The following is a 21,325-nucleotide window of genomic DNA, read 5'->3' as shown; positions in this document are numbered from 1 at the left end:
TTCTTTTTTATATGAGCTTATCCACTGGTAAAGTACAGAAAAATTATTCTTTCCTTTATTATGCATTTCTATAAATAAATCATAATATTAACCTTCCAACAAATATTTGAATAATAAACCACTTTCACACAGAAATGATGTTAAGTAGGCTTTCTTTCCCTGTTGAAAGTCTCAAAAATAAATTATAGCTAATACTTTAAGAAAAAGTTACAGCTTTGTTTCCTAAGATAGTGAACATGTACCATGAGCCTTAAAACAGACACCCATGTGCATGTACCTTGACTATATAAAGTTCAGTTCAGTTCAGTCACTCAGTCATGTCTGACTCTTTGTGACCCCATGGACTACAGCATGCCAGGTCTCCCTGTCCATCACCAACTCATGGAATTTACTCAAACTCATGTCCATTGAGTCAGTAACGCCATCCAACCATCTCATCCTCTGTCATCCCTTCTCCTCCCACCTTCAATCTTTCCCAGCATCAGGGTCTTTTCAAATGAGTCAGTTCTTTGCATGAGGTGGCCAAAGTATTGGAGTTTCAGCTTCAACATCAGTCCTTCCAATGAATATTCAGGACTGATTTCCTTTAGGATGGACTGGCTGGATCTCCTTGCAGTGCAAGGGACTCTCAAGAGTCTTCTCGAACACCACAGTTCAAAAGCATCAATTCTCAGGTGCTCAGCTTTCTTGAGAGTTCAACTCTCACACCCATACATGACTACTGGAAAAACCATAGCTTTGACTAGGTGGACATTTGTTGGCAAAGTAATGTCTCTGTTTTTTAATATGCTATCTAGGTTGGTCATAACTTTTCTTCTGAGAAGCAAGTGTCTTTTAATTTCATGGCTGTAGTCACCATCTGCAGTGACTTTGGAGCTCAAAAAAATGAAGTCTGTCACTGTTTCCATTGTTCTCCATCTATTTGCCATGAAGTGATGGGACCAGATTCCATGATCTTAGTTTTCTGAATGTTGAGCTTTAAGCCAACTTTTTCACTCTCCTCTTTCACTTTCATCAAGAGGCTCTTTAGTTCTTTGCTTCCTGCCATAAGGGTGGTGTCATCGGCATATCTTGATTCCAGCTTGTGCTTCATCCAGCCCAGCGTTTCTCATGATGTACTCTACATATAAGTTAAATAAGCAGGGTAACAATATACAGCCTTGATGAACTCCTTTCCCTATTTGGAACCAGTCTGTTGTTCCATGTCCAGTTATAACTATATAAAAAGTGTCAATATTTCTTAAATGCCTGGATGGTAAGTCTCATCCTGAGTGCCAGCTCTCCAGGCAGGTGGCAGGGAATGTTTGGGACTCGGTTGTGAGAAGGAGTCTCAGGTCTCCTGCAGAGCAATATTAAGTAGGCCAAGTATATGCTAGTCTTAAAGAATAATTTATGTCTTAAACATAATTTACTGAATTATACATTTCACTTAGGGACAGTGGTAAAGAATCCACATTCCAAAGCAGGAGACGCGGGTTCCAACCCTGGGTGGGGATGACCCCTTGGAGAAGGGCACGGCAACCCACTCCAGTATTCTTGCCTGGAAAAATCCCATGGACAGAGAAACCTGGCAGGCTACATACAGTCCATGGGGTTGCAAAGAGTAGGAAGCGACTTAGCGACTAAACAACATCAAACTTTGCGAAGGTCACAGAACTTGTAAATCGCGAAATTGAGTATCAGACACAAAACATCTGGCTTCAGTACCCGGGTTCATTCGTTCTGCTCTGGTCAAGTAAGTAAATAGAGATACATTAAAGACTTGGAAATACAAAGATTTTCCTAGGTACTGTATTATTTTCACCCAAATCTCCAGCCTTGCTCATTGATGGAAGCAGGGTCGGTTACATGGAGTAGACAGGGAGCTTCGGGCAGGAATGAGGCTGACTGACAGAGACAGGGCGAGGGTGGAGTGAGGGCGTGTCTTCTGGAGGGTGTCGTGGCGCAAGGAAAGGCTCCCCCGGGGGTCTCCCCTCCCGGGCGCGACCGCCAGTCTCCGGGAGCCTCTCTGCCCGAAGCAGATCGCCACATCGCCGCGGCCCGCCCCCAGCGCCGTGCGACCCAATCAGCGGCGTAGCCTGCCGCCCCGCCCCCATACCGGGGATATATAGGCCTCGGCCTGGCCACTTTCACCATCGCAGTTGTGGCTCGGGCCTCAGCGTTACGGCACCCTAGAAACTGAGGCCACGGCCCTCTCCGCATTCCGTTCCCACCTCCGTACGTACGCCGCGCCGCCTCTCTGCAGCGTCCGTCCGAGCGCCGCCGCTGGCGTGGGCCCCGCCTGCTTCCCTCCTCGCCTCTCTGTGTGTCCGCGGCTGGCCGGCGCGATGCAGCTGGACCCGAGGCCCGCCACGCTGGGGCTGCTGCTGCTGTGCGCCGCGGCAGCCGGCGCCGGGGAAGCCGAGGAGCTGCACTACCGGCAGGGCGAGCACCGCGCAGACTACGACCGCGAGGCGCTGCTGGGCGGCCAGGTGAGACGGCCAGACTGGAGGCTGGGAGGGCCGGGCCTCGCAGCGCGGCTGCCGCGGGCTTTGTCCCCGCGGGACAAAGGGGGCGGCCGGGCGAGGCCTGGTCGGGGCAGCCTGACAATGGGGGCCGGGCGGGGCGCCGCTCACTCTCCGATGGACCCCGGGGTCTGTAAGCTCGTGAAAATAGTGCGGCCCAAGAGCCGGATCCCGTCTACTCTCCCTGCAAGGGGCAGGATCACTGGGGGGATCGTTGGGGGCAGGGCCCTTGGAGAGCAGATATGGGTCACCCCAAAAGCCCTCGGCAACGGAGGTCTCTAATAGCTCTGTTTTTCTCCACCATTTTGCCCTCCTGATAGTAATGCTTGAACCCCCCTGTATATCGCTTACCTCCCAAAGGAAGAAGTCGATGAGTATGTTAAACTCTCCCCCGAAGAGCAGCACAAAAGACTGAAGTCAATCATAAAGAAGATTGACTTGGACTCAGATGGCTTTCTCACCGAAAGTAAGGACGTCCTACACAACTAACAATGGAGACATCCCTTTGTAGGAGACAAATACAAACATTTAAGCAGGGTGTCTGTTGAGTGTAGATGACTAGTGTTGCAATCAATTAGAGATGCTATGTGAGAGGGGAAAAAGGACATGGTGAGTAGGTTTTATACCTCGAAATCTTTAGACGTAGGATACCAAGTAAAGCTCAATGCTTTCTTCAGTAATACATAAGCATCATTGACCCTTCATGGTGTGTTGAGGTCATACCTAGAGCAATTTCTCGACTCCTCACATGACTTTTTATTACTGTCAACAATGTGATTCATTTTGGAGAAACATACTAAAACCTTAAGGCATTAAGTTTATTGCTCTTTTGATAAATGCTTCATTAGAATCTTAAGAACTTGCTTCTTTTTATAAACAAGTAGAAAAGAAACTGTTGGGTGTGAATTGTGTTTATGACAGATTATTATAACTTGGTAGGAACCATAGAATCATTATATCCACCTCTTTTTGTAGGGGTGAAGAAACTGAAACCCAGAGGCATAAGTACCTTGCTCAAATGAGTGGCAAAGCCAGAATTAGAATCCATATCTCCTGCCCTTAATTCAGCCTTTAATATCCTTCACTTAAAAAAAATAAAAACTGAGTGCTCTTAGATAGGTTCTAGAATCAGGAATGAAATGCACAGATTATTAAAAGAATATTCTAAATAAATAGCTGTGCACCTGCCTCTCCCCATTGCTTAATTCATTTGAAGAACCCTGTTAACTTTTCCAAATTGATCCTCAACAAAAATTCAGGAGCTGTTTTGCTATAACTCTCATTTAAATGCTGCTCAACATCTGAAGAATGAAGTTGCTTGAGAGAATTACAAGCTGATTGGTAAATTCAAGATGTGTTGTCAATGAAGTGCCCTCAAGTGTGGTCACCAATATTAAGGTTTTGTTCCTTCTACGTGAACAACAGAGCTTCTAGACTAATTATCCAATAAGAATAGGTCCATCTTTGGCTACATTAGAGAGTGCACAAAATGATTTGGAAAACTTGGTGGCATTTATCTCTAAGGGCCTATATATGTTCAAATATTTAATAGTAAGCTTTTAAAAAGTTAAAAGGAACTTAGTCCAAATCTTCGTTTAATAGATGAGAAAACAAAACCTTGAGAGGGTAAACTTACCTCTAACAGTAGAGCTGAAGTGTGAAGCCCTATTTCTGGCCTCTGTTCCATTCTGTATCTTGTTATGCCTGGATGATCATTCTGCTTGAGGACTCTTCGGGAAGTTTTGCTTATTTGCACATTAAGGGCCAGGATTGGACTCGGGTTCTTGAGAGACAGCAAAGTTCAATGGAAGGAGTTTGGGCTTTGAAGCCAAACCTGGGATTTGAATCTGGACTCTGCTACTTATCAGTTATGAGTCCTCAATTTCTAATGTCAATTTCCTGAACTGTAAAGCAATGATTATAATTGCCTTGTTTTGAGGGTTAGAGACAGCATCTGTAGAGGACTTGGTATAAAGTAATTGTTCCATGATTATCACAATTATTCTATCCCAATTTAAAGTTTCAGGAGAGACAAAGTATCTTTACTTTTCTCTATTCACCTGACCTCCCCCAAACTAACAGAGTACCATTCTTTAAACTAAATGATGTATTATCTTTAAACCAAATGGATATTCTTGCTATCCTTACAAATATGTATGTTTTTCTCCCCTCATCCCCTTTTTTCTATGATGCATATACTAAATATCTCTATAGATATTTAAAAATATTTTAAGATAGATTTTTAAAAGTTGATTTGAAAGTGGACATTTGAGATTTAGAAACTTTTCTTCTATGTTTTCAGATACCCAGTTAAGACAAATAGCTATTAGAAGACAGGCATAAATCATAATTGCTACCCATAACTTTGTTAAAATTTCCTCCAGATGATTTATGACATAGTTAATGTTAATATACTATAACAATGTTTCTCAAACTTCAGTCACTTGAGTGCATTTTTCAGAATTTATATCATACTTACTTATCTATTATTTCCTTAATATAGTCTTGATTCAACTCAATGTAAAATGTATTTTAAACTTTATATTACTTTTGTAAACGAAGAACACTTTTTTCTAATACATATTAAAATAAGTGGGTAGCTATTCAAATATTTGTGCTTCCTGAGAGATCTGTGATAATTAGCAAAGTAAAAGTTGCTCAGTCGTGTCCAACTCTTTGTGACCCCGTACACTGTACAGTCCATGGAACTCTCCAGGCCAGAATACTGGAGTGGGTAGCCTTTTCCCTCTCCAGGGGATCTTCCCAACCCAGGGATCAAACCCAGGTCTCCTGCATTGCAGGTGGATTCTTAACCAGCTGATCCACAAGGGAAGCCCAAGAATACTGGAGTGGGTCGCCTATCCCTTCTCTAGTAGATCTTCCCAACCCAGGAATCAAACCAGGGTCTCCTGAATTGCAGACAGATTCTTTACCAACTGAGCTATCAGGAAAGCCCAATTAGCAAAAGTTATCTGTAATTTTTTGGATAATATGTTTTAAAAGTCAAGTGCTTTCTCAGCCAATTGGTAGTTTATTTAATCAATACTTGTTGAGCCCGGTGCTTTCTAGTCATTTGGAGTACCTCAGTGAACAAAATATACCAAACTCTCCATACTCAAAGGGCTTACATTCTGGGTAGATAACACATAACATTCTTAGATTCCAAATAGCTCTCCTCGCCGCCGCCTCTTATTTCTATGAACACAGCTAAACCAGTTCTCACTCAAATATTTATAAACACTAAAGTTTTTTTTTTTCTTTTAAAGAATGTTTAGAAATCCTCACTTCTCTTAAGTATCAGAATTACTGTCACATTCATTGTGTTCTGGGAAATTCTCATAGGTGAACTCAGTTCATGGATTCAAATGTCTTTTAAACATTATGCTATGCAAGAAGCGAAACAACAGTTTATTGAGTATGATAAAAACAATGATGGTAGTGTGTCATGGGATGAATACAACATTCAGATGTATGATCGGGTGATCGACTTTGATGAGAACACTGCTCTGGATGATGCAGAAGAGGAGTCTTTTAGGCAGGTAAGTATGTGTGCACGAGCTTTTTCTTTTGATCGTATCAGTTCAGTTTCCTGCATGAGTGAGCACAAGAAGCCTGAGGTCATCAACTGGATTGCCTTGTTCTCTAGGCAATCACCTGTTCCACCTTAGTGGTCGTTTTGATGTTTCCTTTCTAGCCAGATTTAGGACTCTTATTCTGGACTACCTCAGTTTTCCCTGCATCCTTTTCTTAGCTGCATCATTTGTTCTCATTTCCTGGGTTGCTTTTTTAGTGTATTTTGATATGTTTCACAATATTTTATTTTATTGTGTTATTGAACGGTTGGTTTTGTATCATATTTATTAGGAAGATTATAGAGGTCTATTCCCATTTTTAAGTACCTAGGTTTATATAAAATAACTAAACATTTAAAAAATTGTGGTAAAATGCACATAAAATTTACCATTTTACTATTTTTAAGTGTGCAGTTCCATATTTTTTTTATTACTATGTTCACACTTTCAGGCAATCAGTCTCCAGAATTTATTTCATCTTGCAAAACTGAAACTCTAAACCCATTAAAGTGTTAGTCACTTAGTCGTGTCTGACTCTTTGCAACCCCATGGACTGTAGGCTGCCAGCCTCCTCTGCCCATGGAATTCTCCAGGCAGGAATACTGGAGTGGGTTGCCATTCCCTTCTCCAGGGGAATCTTTTCCACCCAGGGATTGAACCCAGGTCCCCTGCATTGCAAGCAGATTCTCTACCATCTGAGCCACCAGGGAAGCCTCAAATAACTCCCCGTTTCCACTTCCCCCAGCCCCTGGCAATCACTGCTTTACTTTGTGTATCTGAATTCAACTACAGTAATTCCCCAACATATGAATGAGTTCCGTTCCAAAAGTGCATTCATAAGTCCAACAAAGTTGGCCTGTACTCAACAAACACAAACAGCTATACAGTATTATAATAGGTTTATAATACTTTTTGCACAAATAATACACACTAAATAAATAAGTAAATAAAACAGCTTTAATCTTACAGTATAGTACCTTGAAAAGTACAGTAGTACCAGTACTTCTGCTCTTATGCTTGCCTCTGGACATCTTGGCCTTGAAATAAGGAGACTGTACTACTGTATTCTATACAGTGTCTGCATGCATGCTGAGTTGCTTCAGTCATATCTGACTTTGCAATGCCAGGCTCCCCTGTCCATGGCAAGAATACTGGAATGGGTTGCCATTTCCTTCTCTCCTTTCCATATTCCATAGTCCAACACAGGGATCGAACCTGTGTCTCTTACATCTTCTGCATTGGCAGACTGGTTCTGTACCACTAATGCCACCTTCAAAGCTTGTACTCCGTACAGTACTGTACAGTAAGGTACACAAAAGCATAAGCACTTGGAGAGGATGCATGCATGTGACAATGGACGCCAGACATGTGAATTAACTTAAGTGATTGGACATGAAGACGCACGTTCACATCTTTGAAAGTTTGCAACTTGAAGGTTCATATGAATGAGACTTACTGTATTCTAGGTACCTCATATAAGTGGAATCATACAGTATATTTTTTGTGATTAGCTAATTTCATTTAGCAGTCTCCTGATTTGTCCAGGTCATAGTATGTGTCAAAATTTCCTTTTAAAGACAATAATATTCCATTATATGTATATATCACATTTTGCTATCCGTCAGTCAATGGTGAGTTGAGTTGCTTCATCTTTTTGGCTATTGTGAGTAATGTTGCTATGAACATGGATGTACAAATATCTCTTTGAGATCCTGCCTTTAATTCTTTTGGGTGTACATCCAGAAGTGGAATTGCTAGTTCATATATAGTAATTCTATTTTTAAATTTCTGAGGAACTGCAACACTGTCTTCCATAGTGGCTGCACCGTTTAAAATAACTTATTTTTAAAGTTTCAGTATCACTGTGAATTGTGTTGTGTCTCATGGTTTGATTTGTTGAAATATACTTCTTAAGCAGAGTTGAGGAGGACATATTTAGGAATTAATAGGAACTTTTAAAAACTTTACTTAGTAATTAGTAGGAACTCTGTAAGACAAATTACTCTAAGCCTTAGAGGTTGATATTATGAATACTTTGTATTTTAGAGGTAATTTTAAAGACTTTTTTAAAAAAGAGGTTTTTGTATGTGGAAAAAATAAACAACTTTTTGCAAAGGTTGTGTCCCAAAATATTAGTCAAGGGTCCTTTGAAGACTTTTGAGCTTTCTTTGTTGGTATCTACAGTTTAGTTTTTAATGTGGCCATATTGTAGCATTGTATATGCTATTTATTTTAGAACCATATTGGCCACTTGAACTCTGTAGGTCATCACTAACTCAAAATTGGTTGTTTCTCTGCTAAGGATTGTCGACTAAAAAAGTGCACAACTTGAGGGTCGTGTGTTAAGTTTTATTGAGGCAATATGAGGACTGCAGCCTCTGAGACAGCACCTCAGATAGCTCTGAGAAACTGCTCCAAAGATGTAGGGGGAAAGGAAAGGACAGTATATATGTGATTTTGGTAAAGGGCGAGTACATACAGTCAAGCACATTTATTTTTTAGAAAGTTTCTGCTGGTCTTATGAAGCTTCTGCTAGTCATGAGAAACAGTTGTCAACCATGAAGGATTTTGGTGCTTTTCTGGAGATGAGGAGATACAAGAATTGGACTCATGAATTTATCTCCTGAGAATACCTAACTATCTGAAGACCGGTCCTGCCAGTTTTCCCAGAACTCAGAGTGCCTGGTTTCTGCTGTCCGTCCTGAGCTCCTTCAGAGGGTGTTGGAGGCCAGCAGCTGCAGCAGCACATGATTTAATTCTTGTAGAGGTAGATGGCAAGCACCCATGAAAGTGAAAGTGAAAGTTAAGTCGCTCAGTCGTGTCCAACTCTTTGCGACCCCATGGACTGTAACCCACCAGGCTCCTCCATCCATGGGATTCTCCAGGCAAGAATACTGGAGTGGGTTGCCATTTCCTTCTCCAGGGGATCTTCTCGACCCAGGCATCGATCCCAGGTCTCCTGCATTGCAGGCAGATGCTTTAACCTCTGAGCCAGTCCTCTTCCATGGCATGTGCCAATTTGTAGTTGACATGATTATGCACATGCTGTGCCTATACCACCAGTGTGGAGGTTAAGGACTCCAGCTTTGGGGCCAGTCAACTTGGCTTTACATTCAGCAAGGGCTTCCTCAATGGCTCATCAGCTAAAGAATCCACTTGCTATTCAGGAGCTGGAGGAGACGCGAGTTCAATCCCTGGGTTGGGAAGATCCCCTGGAGGAGAAATGGAAACCCAGTCCAGTATTCTTGCCAGGAAAATCCTATGGACTGGCAGGCTACAGTCCAAAGGGTCGCAAAGCATCAAACAGGACTGAGCACGCACACAATACCACTTGACAGTGATGTGCCTTTAGGTTAAATCAAACCTCCTGTGCCTCAGCTTCCTCATATCTAAAAATGGAAATGATAATAGTATGGAGAAATAGAGTAGCATTGAACTGGTAAATCCTTCTATGTTAATTTGAAAGAAAACTGTTGAAGAAAACATGTGAGTCACATGTTTATCTCTAATACCTAACAATCAGCTTTTAGAAGTTGTTTAAGCATTTGTTAACTGTATCAGCTTTAGAATAGATAAGATTTAATATATAGGGGGAAAATATCCTCCTTTTCTCCTTATTTGGGTCTTCATCTAACAGCAGACTGAAAAGTCTTTTCACTACTTAGTGCTAAAAAGAAAACAAAGGATGATAATGAGATCTAGAATTTGTCTGTCTGCTAGTTATTTTCCTTTACTGTAGGAATTAACTCATCTTAAAAGCATCGTTCACATTCCAAGATTTTTTCTAAAACCAAACCATGGTATGACATTATGACTTCTTTGCCAGGCAATAATACAAATGTTAAATACAGTATTTTAAAATCTTAGCAGAAGTAGATTCTGTGTTTTTTCACTCAAAAGATTAATTATTATCTCATCAGAAAGTAGGAAAATTGTGTAGGTTTTTAAAATCTACATTCTTTGGAGGGTGGAATGTAATAATAGATGATGGTATTGAGAAGAAAATCTTCACTTTAAAGAAATACATGACTTGTTACATAAACTGTTTATGAGCAGTCTTTTATTTTTAAATAAAGATGTCTGATTTTAATGCTGTGTTTCCCACCCAGATACTCAGGACATGTTGATTATAAGACTGTACTTTTAAAGAATGAATTAGATGGACCTTGTAGCCTAAAGGAATTAATGGGTCCCTGAAATGAACACTTCTCAATGGGAGTCCTGTTGATCCTATTGCATATTCTTCCACAACATAGGAATATGTCTCTACATGAAATTCTATTTATAATACTCTGTTAGAATTATATATATATATATATTTACATATATAACCCACTAAAAGTGGATGTGGGATGTAAAAATGAACCCAGACACAACTGCATGATTCTGCAAAATAAAAAATAAAAGGATGAAGAATGCATCGATCTTGATCAAAGTTAAGAGCCTAAACATTGTACCATAAAATAATCATAAAAAGTAATTGGATATCCAAATAAAATGTTTCTGTATGGAAGCCTATTAAAAAACAAAATCAATTTGATAGCTGAATTATATGTTACTTTTAATGTTTTCATATAAAGAATAGAGATAACCTGGAATAATGACTTGCAGGCTGTGAGATGCCAGAAAAAACTATTTCTTTATGACCTGATGAACAAGTATAGTCAGCACTTTTAAGCAGGATAATTAAAGTTTGAGGACCTACCTGGCAAAAGCTCAATTCCTATAACTTTTAAAGCCACATGAATGTGCATGTGTAAGCAGGATTTATCTGTGTAAGATTTAATCATGCATGTGGCTAATCAGAATTTTAAGACCTAGACTTTTGCTCTATTATCACAGGTTATATATTTCCTCATGTAAAATCTTTAGTCTACCAAAAGATGGCAGTTTTGTTCTTCACAAGTTTCTGTTACAATGTAAAAATAAATGACTATGGTAGTCTATCTTTTTACTACTGTGCATAGTATTTTCTGTGTACTAGAACACAAGGGTTTTATACAGAAAAAAAGTGTTGAGGTTTTATGAAACTGACAGTCCTTTGTGGTCATCTTTTAGAAATTTGCCCCTTTGGAAAAAATCTTTTGGTGTATTAGCTTCTTTAATATGAGTCTCTAATAAATTGTGTTCTTTAAATGACCATGAATAAAACTTTAAAAAATCACATTATTTTTTAAAAACCTGAGAAATGTAAATGAGAAAAGTACTTCTTTTTTTTTTTTTTTTTTTTTTTAAAGAAATCTCAGCTGTTGAAAGAGATCCTTTCTTTCCATAGGCAAATTTGGCCAAATTCAGCTCCCTCTGCTGAAACATGAACCTTTTTGCTCCAGATTGAAGGGTTCTTTCATAAGGAAATCTAAGCACTTTAGTATTTTGAATAGTGATTTATTCAAAAAACTTGATTGACTCAGCTAAGTACCTCCAGTTCTTGTTTTTCTACGTTTCCCCCATGCTAAACCTGAACATAACATGTACATTATTTAGTCTAGTTATTTAAAATTAAGAAACATTAAGTTAAAAGCACCTATTTGGAAACATTTTTTTTCCTCTGTCATGATTTGGTGAATATAACTGGCTAGTGGAATCTGGGTGTTTAAAAGACAAATTCCTTGGGGAAAGAAGTGAGCCTCTCCACTGTAAATCAGTCATCGTAAAAGAACTAGTGTTTCAGTAAATGACTGCTACCTAACCTCTAGCATTCTAAAAAATTGAAAAGAGCATTTCTTTTCAACAGTGAAACACATAAATTAAAAGCTTCTAAAATATTTGAAATTGTGCTTTTTAAAAAATGTGTGGTTTAATACACATCAATTTATTAAAAGGAAAATTATTCCTAGGAATTTCTCAAAATAAAATGTATGCAGGATTAGCAATATGCCACTATTGGCTTCCAATGCTCTTAATTACAGAATTACCTTTGAGAAAATTGATTAAAAGCAGCTTTTTCTCTAATAGTCGCTACTACTTGGTTTCCCACCAAAGTGTACTTGAGGGGAAAGGAAAGGAAGATGGGCATGACAAGTAGAAAATGGTGTGATTGTTTAACTCAACTCCAAGATAGGGGCTTTTCAGCTTTTGATGTATTTATCTGGACTTAGAAAATAAGCACTATAAAGAGCCTACAGAGAGTAGACTTCCAAATATTTACCAGAAATATTCTCATAAGAGGACTATTTTTTGAAACCTGTTACAGTGTTTTTGAAAAGTCATATTGAAGACCAGAAACAGAAATAGGCACACCAAGAAACTAATAGATAATCTAAATTCATTGCTTTGGGGGCATTCAAAAAATTTCTGCGATTGTTAAAGAAGATAGTGTGTAGTATTGTAGAAAGAACAGGAAGGATCCAAGTTCAATATATTTTAGCTGTTTTCCTGACATCCCTGTCAATAAATCATTTTAATCTCAGTTTTTCTATGAATAATAGTAATATGTAACATTTATTGAGTACCTAATATGTTTTCTAATTGCTTGATAGAAGTTCTCATCCCAGTTGCTTAATAGAGATTTTTTCTTATTTATTATGAATTGTTCAGTTTATTTAAACTGAAAAAAAAAAAAACAGTTCACTGATTTCTCTCACTTCCTTACCAGCCACTTCTGGCAGCCACCAGTCTATTCTCTCCATCTGTGAACTTGGTTTTAGAGGAATGTTTTTGTTTGTTTGTTTTTAGATTCTACATATGAGAGGTCATACAGTATTTGTCTTTCTCTGACTTATTTCACATAGCATAATGCCCTTGAGGTATATCCATGTTGTTTCAAGTGGCAAGATTATATTCTTTATGGCTGAGTAATGCTCTACTATATATATATAGTGGAATATAATTTCTTATCCATTTATCCATCAGTGGATATGGGTTGTTTCCATGTGTTGGCTATTGTAAGTAATGCTGTAGTGAACATAGAGGCTTGTACATCTTTTTGAGTTGGTATTTTCATTTTCTTTAGATAAATACCCAGAAGTGGAATTGCTGGATTGTCTTGTTGTATAGCATCCAGGTGTCAGGTGTACCTCACTGTGGTTTTGATTTGCATTTCCCTGATGATTTATGATGCTGAGCATCTTTTCATGTGCCTGTTGGCCATCTGTATGTATTCGGAAAACGTCTATTCAGACCTGCCCATTTTTTTTTAGTTGGACTGTTTATTTTTCTTTTGAGTTGTACGAGTTCTCTATATATTTTGGATATTAGCCCCTTATCAGATAGATGATTTGCAAATACTTTCCTCCATTGAGTGGCTTTCATTTTGTTGATGATTTCTTTGGCTGTGTAGAAGCCTTTTAGTTTGATGTAGTCCCACTTGTTTATTTTTGCTTCTGTTGTTTTTGGTGTCAAATTATCCCATTTGTATAGTTGAGGAGCCCAAAGAAGTTAAGCAGTTTGCCCTAAGTAACAAGTTAGTAAGTGGCGTTGCTGGAATCCAGATCTGAGTCTCCCTATGCTGCTGCACTGCTTCTAGTAAATGCTTATTTGCCCAACTTACCATCAAAGGGATGATGTGAAGATAAAATGTGATAATGGATGTAAATGTACTGTAGAGTTCACATAGCTTGTATTTTTCAAAGTATTTTTTAATGACATTATGGGATGAATGAGAAAACCTTTAAATGTTCAATATTTAATTTTCAAAGCTTCATTTAAAGGACAAGAAGCGATTTGAAAAAGCTAACCAGGATTCAGGCCCTGGTTTGAACCTTGAAGAGTTTATTGCTTTTGAGCATCCTGAAGAAGTTGATTATATGACGGTAAGGAAGAAAAAATTTCAAGATAACTATTGAATAGCCAAAACTTTAAAATTTACTTTTACACAGTAATGAAAATGAATTATATAGAAAACAGAATTTTAGGAGATGATCTAAACTTTTCCTTGCTTCAGAAAAGGAGTGGGAAGAAGGAGGCTTTCTGGTGGATTGGGGGTGTGTACAGGGTGGGAGAAGGTAAGGAATGAGGTTTTCTTTAATCTCTGAAATATGTATGTGTATCCGTCTTTCCCTGGCTAGTTTCTCTTCCATAACTGGGTTATCTTCAGTGCCTTCCTTGTCCTTTTGTAGCTTTAAGACTTTTCTCAGGTGTTTCAATATTAGTAACACTAGAACTTCCTGTTTAGTTTACAAGGTTACTTGTGAAAACTTTTGGTTTGGGAACACTATCACATTTAGATCCCTTTTCATAGGGTATGGGGGTGGGATGAGGTGGGGGGATGCAACTGCTAATGACTAGTAATGTTTTTGCAGCTTTAGGCATAATGAGTCCTCTCATCCCTTTAGTACTTAAAAGAAGTACCAGCTCTTCAAAATTTTGTTGAGTTCTAGGTATAAGTCAACACTGATTAAGTCCCTGCTATGACTTGGTAAACTTCTTGAGAGCAGAAACTATCATATTAGAGAGTAAACATTAACATAAGAAATGGCTTTTAAAAAATAGGCTAAACATTTACATTGAGGTCTGCTGCCTGGCATCAGCCCCCAGCTGTGTGGCTTGGTTCCCTGGACATTTCAGGGAGGGAAGATGTAGCTTTTTGCTTAATGGGTCCTGGTTGGATGCTGCTGCCTTGATAGCAGGACTGCAGATAACCTTTTTCTCTCTAGCTCAGTGGCAAGACACCACCATCAGTACCATTTCTCTTGCCATTGTGAGGCTTTGGATTTCTTACTTTCCACAAAGTACATGACCTAGTTTGAGAACAGTGCTGGGCACAGTTTATTTAAGTGCCAGAATTAAGTGGAAATCAGATAATTGAGCCCTAGCATGGTAGGCAGAGGATGTTGCATCTTGATTATCTGGGGAATAAGGAACAGTTGAAGACTGAGGAGGGAACTGACCAGTGATAGCAATGAAATAATTTAGGCATTATGTGTATGGCCCTGGAATATGAAGTGGCAATGGAATGAATTGATGAATGACCAACATTTTGAAGAAAGCATAGACAGGAATGTTGACTGATGTAGCATGGGAGGGGAAGAGGGCAAGAATCAGAAATGACTCTGAGGTTGGAAGCTTGAGTAACAGATACAAAAGCAGTACCATTGCAGAATGGGATATGTCAGGATGGGAAAGGATAGTCTTTGTGTTGAGTTGGAGTTGATAGCAGCACACAAGATGCATGATCCTAAGATGGTGTCTCATTCAGATCAACTTCATTAATTTCTGTTTACCTTAATTGTCTTTGTGGATCCCTTTTCCCTTTTTTCCCCTTTAAGGGTATATAGGATAGGAAAGGGCAGGATATAAGATCAACTAAATGATTCTACTTTGAATTAAAAGTTGGAATTTTAAAACATTTTCATTCACATAATTTTAAAAATTATTTTAACCAAGGCAGCATTCTTGAAATAAGTCTGTTGTTTCCCAAGAGGATTACTTGAATGAAGCAATAATCATTTTGATCTTTGATTCTTTAATTGGATCACAGACTCCTTTAGAAAAAATATGATGCAAGCTGTGTACCCTGCCCCTGAAAAGTTCTGAATATGTCCGTGTTCATACACATAATATACTGTGAATCAAGAGATTCTCAGATCCTCTCTCCAAAACTAATCTTTGGGTCTCCAGGTTAACATCCCCTGGTTTCTGTATCGAAAATCTGTTATATATGATTTAAAAAAAAAAACCAACAACTTCTACATAAGTGTTGTTTCATACAGATGTAGATAAAGCCACTGGATTTGACTACAATAAGAGACTTTTGAGAATATATTTCACTGTAGTTGTGGTGCTAGAATCCAGGCTGAAAACATATTCAGGCTGAAAATGAATTCAGGCTGAAAACGTATTAGCAGGTAATGAGGAAATGAGAACAGTAGATGTAACCTCTGAGAGGAAAAGAAAGACCAGGATGGTGGTTAAAGAGTGCAGCAAAGTCATGGGAACCTGAATGTTTTTAAAGGCATAGAAGAAGGAGCTAGTGGAAAGGGTTGGAGAGGCTGGAGTTAAGAGTAAAAGAAAGCACTCCAGAAGTGGGGAAGTATGGGATCTAGGAAGACAGTTGAGGGCTTCATCCTAGAGAAGAGGGGCAGAGTTTTAACTGCTGAGATCAAAGAGAAGGATGAGAGGAACAGGCATCGAAATAGAGGTGGTTAAAGATGAGAATGAATGCTGGGAAACAAGGAAGGATTTCAGAAGACCTCTACCATGCTCAGAAAAACAGGAAGTCTTTGCCAAGAGCATGTTGGAGAGAGTTGCGGTTAAGAGGAAATAGAGATGTCAAAAAACAGCCATAGAGTGTTAGGGAAGCTGAGGCAGAGATAGACTTCCAAGCTGCAGTGAGAGCCCACAGAAGTGGCAAAAAATAAATTTATAAGGATTAGGTTTCTATTTTTGTATCTTCCTCAGATTCTGGAAGGAGAAAGTGATGTGGGTCTGATGTAGCGTGAGGACTGGCATGATAAGAAAAGGGTCCAAGGGGTGCAGGAATGTAGTAAGGGAAGCACTGAAGCAGGTTATCTTGGGAAAACATAACTAGAAAGGGTGTGATCTTTGGGTCAGAAGAGAATAGTTGGTAAGGAGCCTTAGAAAGAGTCAGGAACCGATTTGGGGGCAGTCTAGGGTGGATGAGGGTAGATGGGTGGAAGAGGAAGCAAGAGAGTTGAAGTTGTATAGGGTACTGACCCATTTCAGGCAACAGTTCTGTGCAGAGACATCTGAGATGAGCGTTCTTTTGGCTTGTTAATGGATTGGCAGGAAAGTGAAATCAAAGAAAACAAAGGTAGTATAAGATAGATCATTCTTCAGAAGGCAGTAATGTGCAGAAAATAGAAGTGTGAGTTTATTGCCAAGGTTATGCAGGAGGGTGAGGTAGAGTGCTCAATAACAGAAGCTTAAGGATGTTAAATTCTAAGCTATTTGGGGTTTTATTCCTGCTTCTAAATTCCAGTGTTTAAAAAGATTGTGTGGCAAGTATAGACAAAATAATTATTCCTAAAGAATAATTATGTTAATTATTTCTATAGTAGGATTAATTATAGTAGAAATAATTCAATAATTAATTCTATAGTAGGATTGATTGAGATGGTGATGGGATTGAAACTTTTGTGACAGATTTTTTTTTTTTTTTTTTTTTGTGAACCTACATGCAATAGGAATTTGTCATTCAAGAGGCTTTAGAAGAACATGACAAAAATGGTGATGGATTTGTTAGTTTGGAAGAATTTCTTGGTGACTACAGGCGGGACCCGAGTAAGTAGACTGGGGATGTGTGGAAGGAAGGGGGAAAAAGGAAGAAATTGAAAGATAGTCTTGCTCATTGAGAGCTCTGTTTGACAGAGGAAAATGGAAGAATAACTGGGCCTGATACCTCTTTGTTCTGCCAAGTTCAATAAAATACTAGCGAAACAAAGGGACTTAAAGCCTATCTGAGAATGCTGTTTTGCTCACTTTTAGTTCGACATGTAGAGCCAAGCATTTTTCTTCGTTTTCAAACAAATACAATGTAATTATCAATTCAGATAGCTGAGGAAGTAAAGGTTGATATTTTTAAATAGACCTCCTGTACCTTTGCATGTAGATCTTAGAAGAAAAAAATACATAAAATCCTATAAATACTAGAATAAGACTGTGGAAAGTGGCTTACCGAGTGTTTGAAATTTAAGGAGTTTTTATATGCAGCTTTTTGTATAAACCGCTGTCTTTTAAGAATTTTTGCTTAGCGTCACTTACTGTGAATGTCACTTTAAAATTACCTATGGTATTACTTTGTAAGAACACACATTGTAAGAACACACGGGAAGATTTACTTACATGATGTTCATAAAACCATTACCCAGTTCAAACTTGGGCAAACAATATCAGAACAAATAGCAGCAGTTAGCAAAATTACTAGTTTGTGATAATATGCAACACTTAAAATTTTTTTTTTCTCCCTAAGATCTTTACATAGACTTTCATGTTTGTTTGTTTGTTTTTTCACTCTTTCAGTTGAGTTTTATCCCAGAACAGTTTTATAACAAAGCTGATTTTTTTTTCTTTTTGGCCACACCACACAGCATGTGGGACCCTAGGTCCCCCACCAGGGCGTTGAATCCACGGTGCCTGCAGTGGAAGCACAGAGGCCCAATGCCTGGTCTGCCAGGGAGGTCCTTATGCAACACTTTTACATATGTCCCCTCCCTTTTGAACCTCCATCTCATCTCCCTCCATATCCCACCCCTCTGTGCAGCAATTTTAAAACTCTGAGTATCACTTTTGAACATTACTACAGAGTTTGCACTTATTTCAGCCCTTTTCAGTTAATCGCTTTGTTTCTTTGGGCCTCCTTTATGTGGTAAGCTTTAAATTCATTTCCTCTATCTGGGGCTATATCAGACTTCTTTTTGTATACATGTGATATTCTTGTGTATGCATGTTTATGTTCTTTTTTAATACTAATATACTAATAGCCGCAAATGAAGATCCAGAGTGGATACTTGTTGAGAAAGATAGATTCATGAATGATTATGACAAAGATGCTGATGGCAGACTTGATCCGCAAGAACTGTTGTCCTGGGTTGTACCCAATAACCAGGGCATTGCACAAGAAGAGGTAAGTATTACAGAGTGATTCTCTCATCCCCAAATTTGTGCTATTGTAGTAAAGGAAATTCAGAACCTTAAGCCAAAGAAGGAAATAGTGGAGTTATTTAGGATCAATGCATTGCTATTTCTTGATTTAAATCTAAGATCTGTTTTAGACTGTCAAAGAGACAAGGAAGTTAAAATGGTATTATGTATGAATTGAATAGTACAATAGAATAATGAAAGTTTGTATTTACCTCTGGGGCTCAAAATGAGTTATACTAATTTTCCTTGACTTTGAGATATCCTGAATTGGATTTGAGCTGGGAGGAGACAGAACCCAGCAGAAATTAAGAAAGGAGGTAGTGAGAAATGGCTGTAGACAGACCCAGGCATGAGAGTTAGTACTTTTAGATACTTAGACAATAACGAGTACTTGGTATACCTGAATGATTTTGACAAATCAGATCCCATTAAAATGTGAACATCTTGCTGAAAAATACTTCTTACGCCTGATACCTTTTTGTTTTATTTTAAAGGCTCTTCATCTAATTGATGAAATGGATTTGAATAGTGACCGAAAGCTTTCTGAAGAAGAGATTCTGGAGAACCAGGACTTGTTTCTTACAAGTGAAGCCACAGATTATGGCAGACAGCTTCATGATGAATATTTTTATCATGATGAACTTTGATCCCTGGGTGTATCTGAGTAGAGCACTGGCTCCTTTTATAGTTTGTTACCAGCTTTACTTTTGTGATAAAATATTGATGTTATATTTTACACTCCTAAGTCTTACCAGAGTCAAAATTATCTTAATGTACATTATAGTTTTGGCCTTTCAGGAGAAAAGTAAAACAAAAACCTGATATTTATTTCCACATGTGTTGAAGAAATGAAACAATGTTGTGCCATATGACAAAAAAAGTCTTTCCTAAACAGTCCATCTGTTTAGTACTGTATTGTGAAATATTTGAGTTCTGTTTCCATACTTGAAAAAAAACAAAAAACGGAGGATTTTAGAGATGCCTGAACAATATTATTTAAGTAGTATGTGACTAAGCTATCAATTTTTATTTTAAGTAGGTTTAACTTGGGAACTGACAGAAGGACGTTGTTTTTAGATTTAGCATTTTGTTTTAAACCTTTAAAGGAACCTTAGAAGGACTTATACCTCACATATTAATGGTGAGAAGTTCTGCTTAATTTTAAAATGGTTTCTATAAAGGGTTTTATTGTATGAAATAGAACTTTATATTTTTGCATATGTATAGATAGTAATTATATTTAATGTGTAACTATAGCATTACGGTGTGTGGAATTTGACTTTGTCCAGAACTCTTTTCTTTTTTTTTGACTGATTAAAAATGAAATGTCCTATCTTTTTATATGTTTGTTTGATTTTCTTTGATCTTTCAGGTAAACCTTGAATTCAGCAAGTTTTGTTGTATTATACATTACCTCACCTCTTTCGTTCCTGTATTTGAGAAGTAAATGTTCTCAAAACTTTGTTAAGTTATATTCTTGCTGCATATTCTTATTTTGGTTTTTTTGGATAAAAGAATCATATTGTAATTCAATGTACCCCTGATATGTTTCAGTTGCTAGTATAGCAAATGTGGTCTTGCTCTTTCAGGCTGGAAACAATCGTAAGGATTGTACCCATTGAAATTACCAGTAGAGCCTGAGATCAGTCATACTGAAATTAAAATCACACTTGATAAGCATTTGTCCATACCTATGTGGTCAGTTTTAACCTTATTCAGGAAGTTAGCTTGTTACCTTTGTGGGGAGTAAGAAAAGTAAGAAGGTGAGAAATTTATTTTTTCCCTAGCTTTAACTCACAGATAGTTTCTCTTTCTGTTTTCTTAAATTACCTGTATTTGTGGGTGAAGGGGTCAGCTATGCATTCTGTTAATCGTTTTCCAGTCTGAAGTTGTCTCTTTGATAGCATGCACAGCATTGGGAGGCTCAGTTAGTCTTTATGAGTATGAGAGAAAACCTGAAACTCTTTTCTGATAGAATGAACTGTGTCTGCTTACCTCTCTATTGCTCCCGTTTTTGCTGATGTGAGTTGTGAATGCAGGTTATAAACTCTCACACTTTAATGATAGCTTGCTTACCGCGGTGGCTAAAGTACATGGTTTTCATTTTAACTTACGATACTTGTCTGGTTCTTTAAGAATTAAAAGATACACAATTATCACTCATCTGCCATTTGTCAACCTTACTGAAATCGGGGTATTTGAGATAACTAGTTTGATTAGCATGCTAATCATTTGTTTTTCTTACTACATTCTCCAAAATCTATACCAGAATTGTTAGAGGATCAGATACAGCTTTTATTTTAATCTGATGAGTTAAGAGTTAGCATTCTACATTCAGCCTTGATTTCACGTGGCTATAAGAATTTTGGTGACATTATTAGTGGTCATCCATATCTGTACTTCTTTAATCCCTGGCATAAAGAAATTATACTTTCCAACCCCCATGTGGGTGAACAAGGGCTGGTTCTAACCAGTTAAATCTGAGTGGAAGTAGTATACATCACTCCCAAAGCAGACCAGTGACAAACCTCTGCCGTGCCTTTGCCCTGGTGTTGTAGAGGACGCCTCACTTGAAATGGTGAAGCCACAAGATCAAAGTAGTCTTTTTTAAAGTTTTCTTGTTTTTTGGCTGCGCTGGGTCTTCCTTGCTGTGCACAGGCTTTCTCTGGTTGCAGCAAGCCAGGCGCTACTCATCCTTGCCGTGTGTGG

The 21,325-nt window shown here is 38.2% G+C and overlaps 1 protein-coding gene across 2 annotated transcripts; it reads left to right on the top strand.

The window, feature by feature from the left end:
• Positions 1 to 2,089: 2,089 nt before the first annotated feature.
• Positions 2,090 to 19,957, top strand: RCN2 (reticulocalbin 2). Of its 2 annotated transcripts, none has more exons than XM_020886982.2 (7): positions 2,090 to 2,471; positions 2,865 to 2,970; positions 5,847 to 6,043; positions 13,726 to 13,827; positions 17,161 to 17,257; positions 18,457 to 18,599; positions 19,111 to 19,957. In XM_020886982.2, the coding sequence occupies exons 1-7, from the start codon at positions 2,328 to 2,330 to the stop codon at positions 19,261 to 19,263; spliced, it is 942 nt and encodes a 313-aa protein (XP_020742641.1). In that variant the 5' UTR covers positions 2,090 to 2,327; the 3' UTR covers positions 19,264 to 19,957. The 2 variants fall into 2 exon arrangements, with proteins under 2 accessions (XP_020742641.1, XP_020742640.1); XM_020886981.2 differs by having other exon boundaries at positions 2,094 to 2,471; positions 13,714 to 13,827.
• The last annotated feature ends 1,368 nt before the right edge of the window (positions 19,958 to 21,325 follow it).

The sequence above is a fragment of the Odocoileus virginianus genome, chromosome 16, assembly GCF_023699985.2.
Source record: "Odocoileus virginianus isolate 20LAN1187 ecotype Illinois chromosome 16, Ovbor_1.2, whole genome shotgun sequence".
Classification (NCBI taxonomy): Eukaryota; Metazoa; Chordata; class Mammalia; order Artiodactyla; family Cervidae; genus Odocoileus; species Odocoileus virginianus.
Note: the sequence above shows the minus strand (reverse complement) of the source record. Positions and strands in the feature narration are given on the sequence as shown.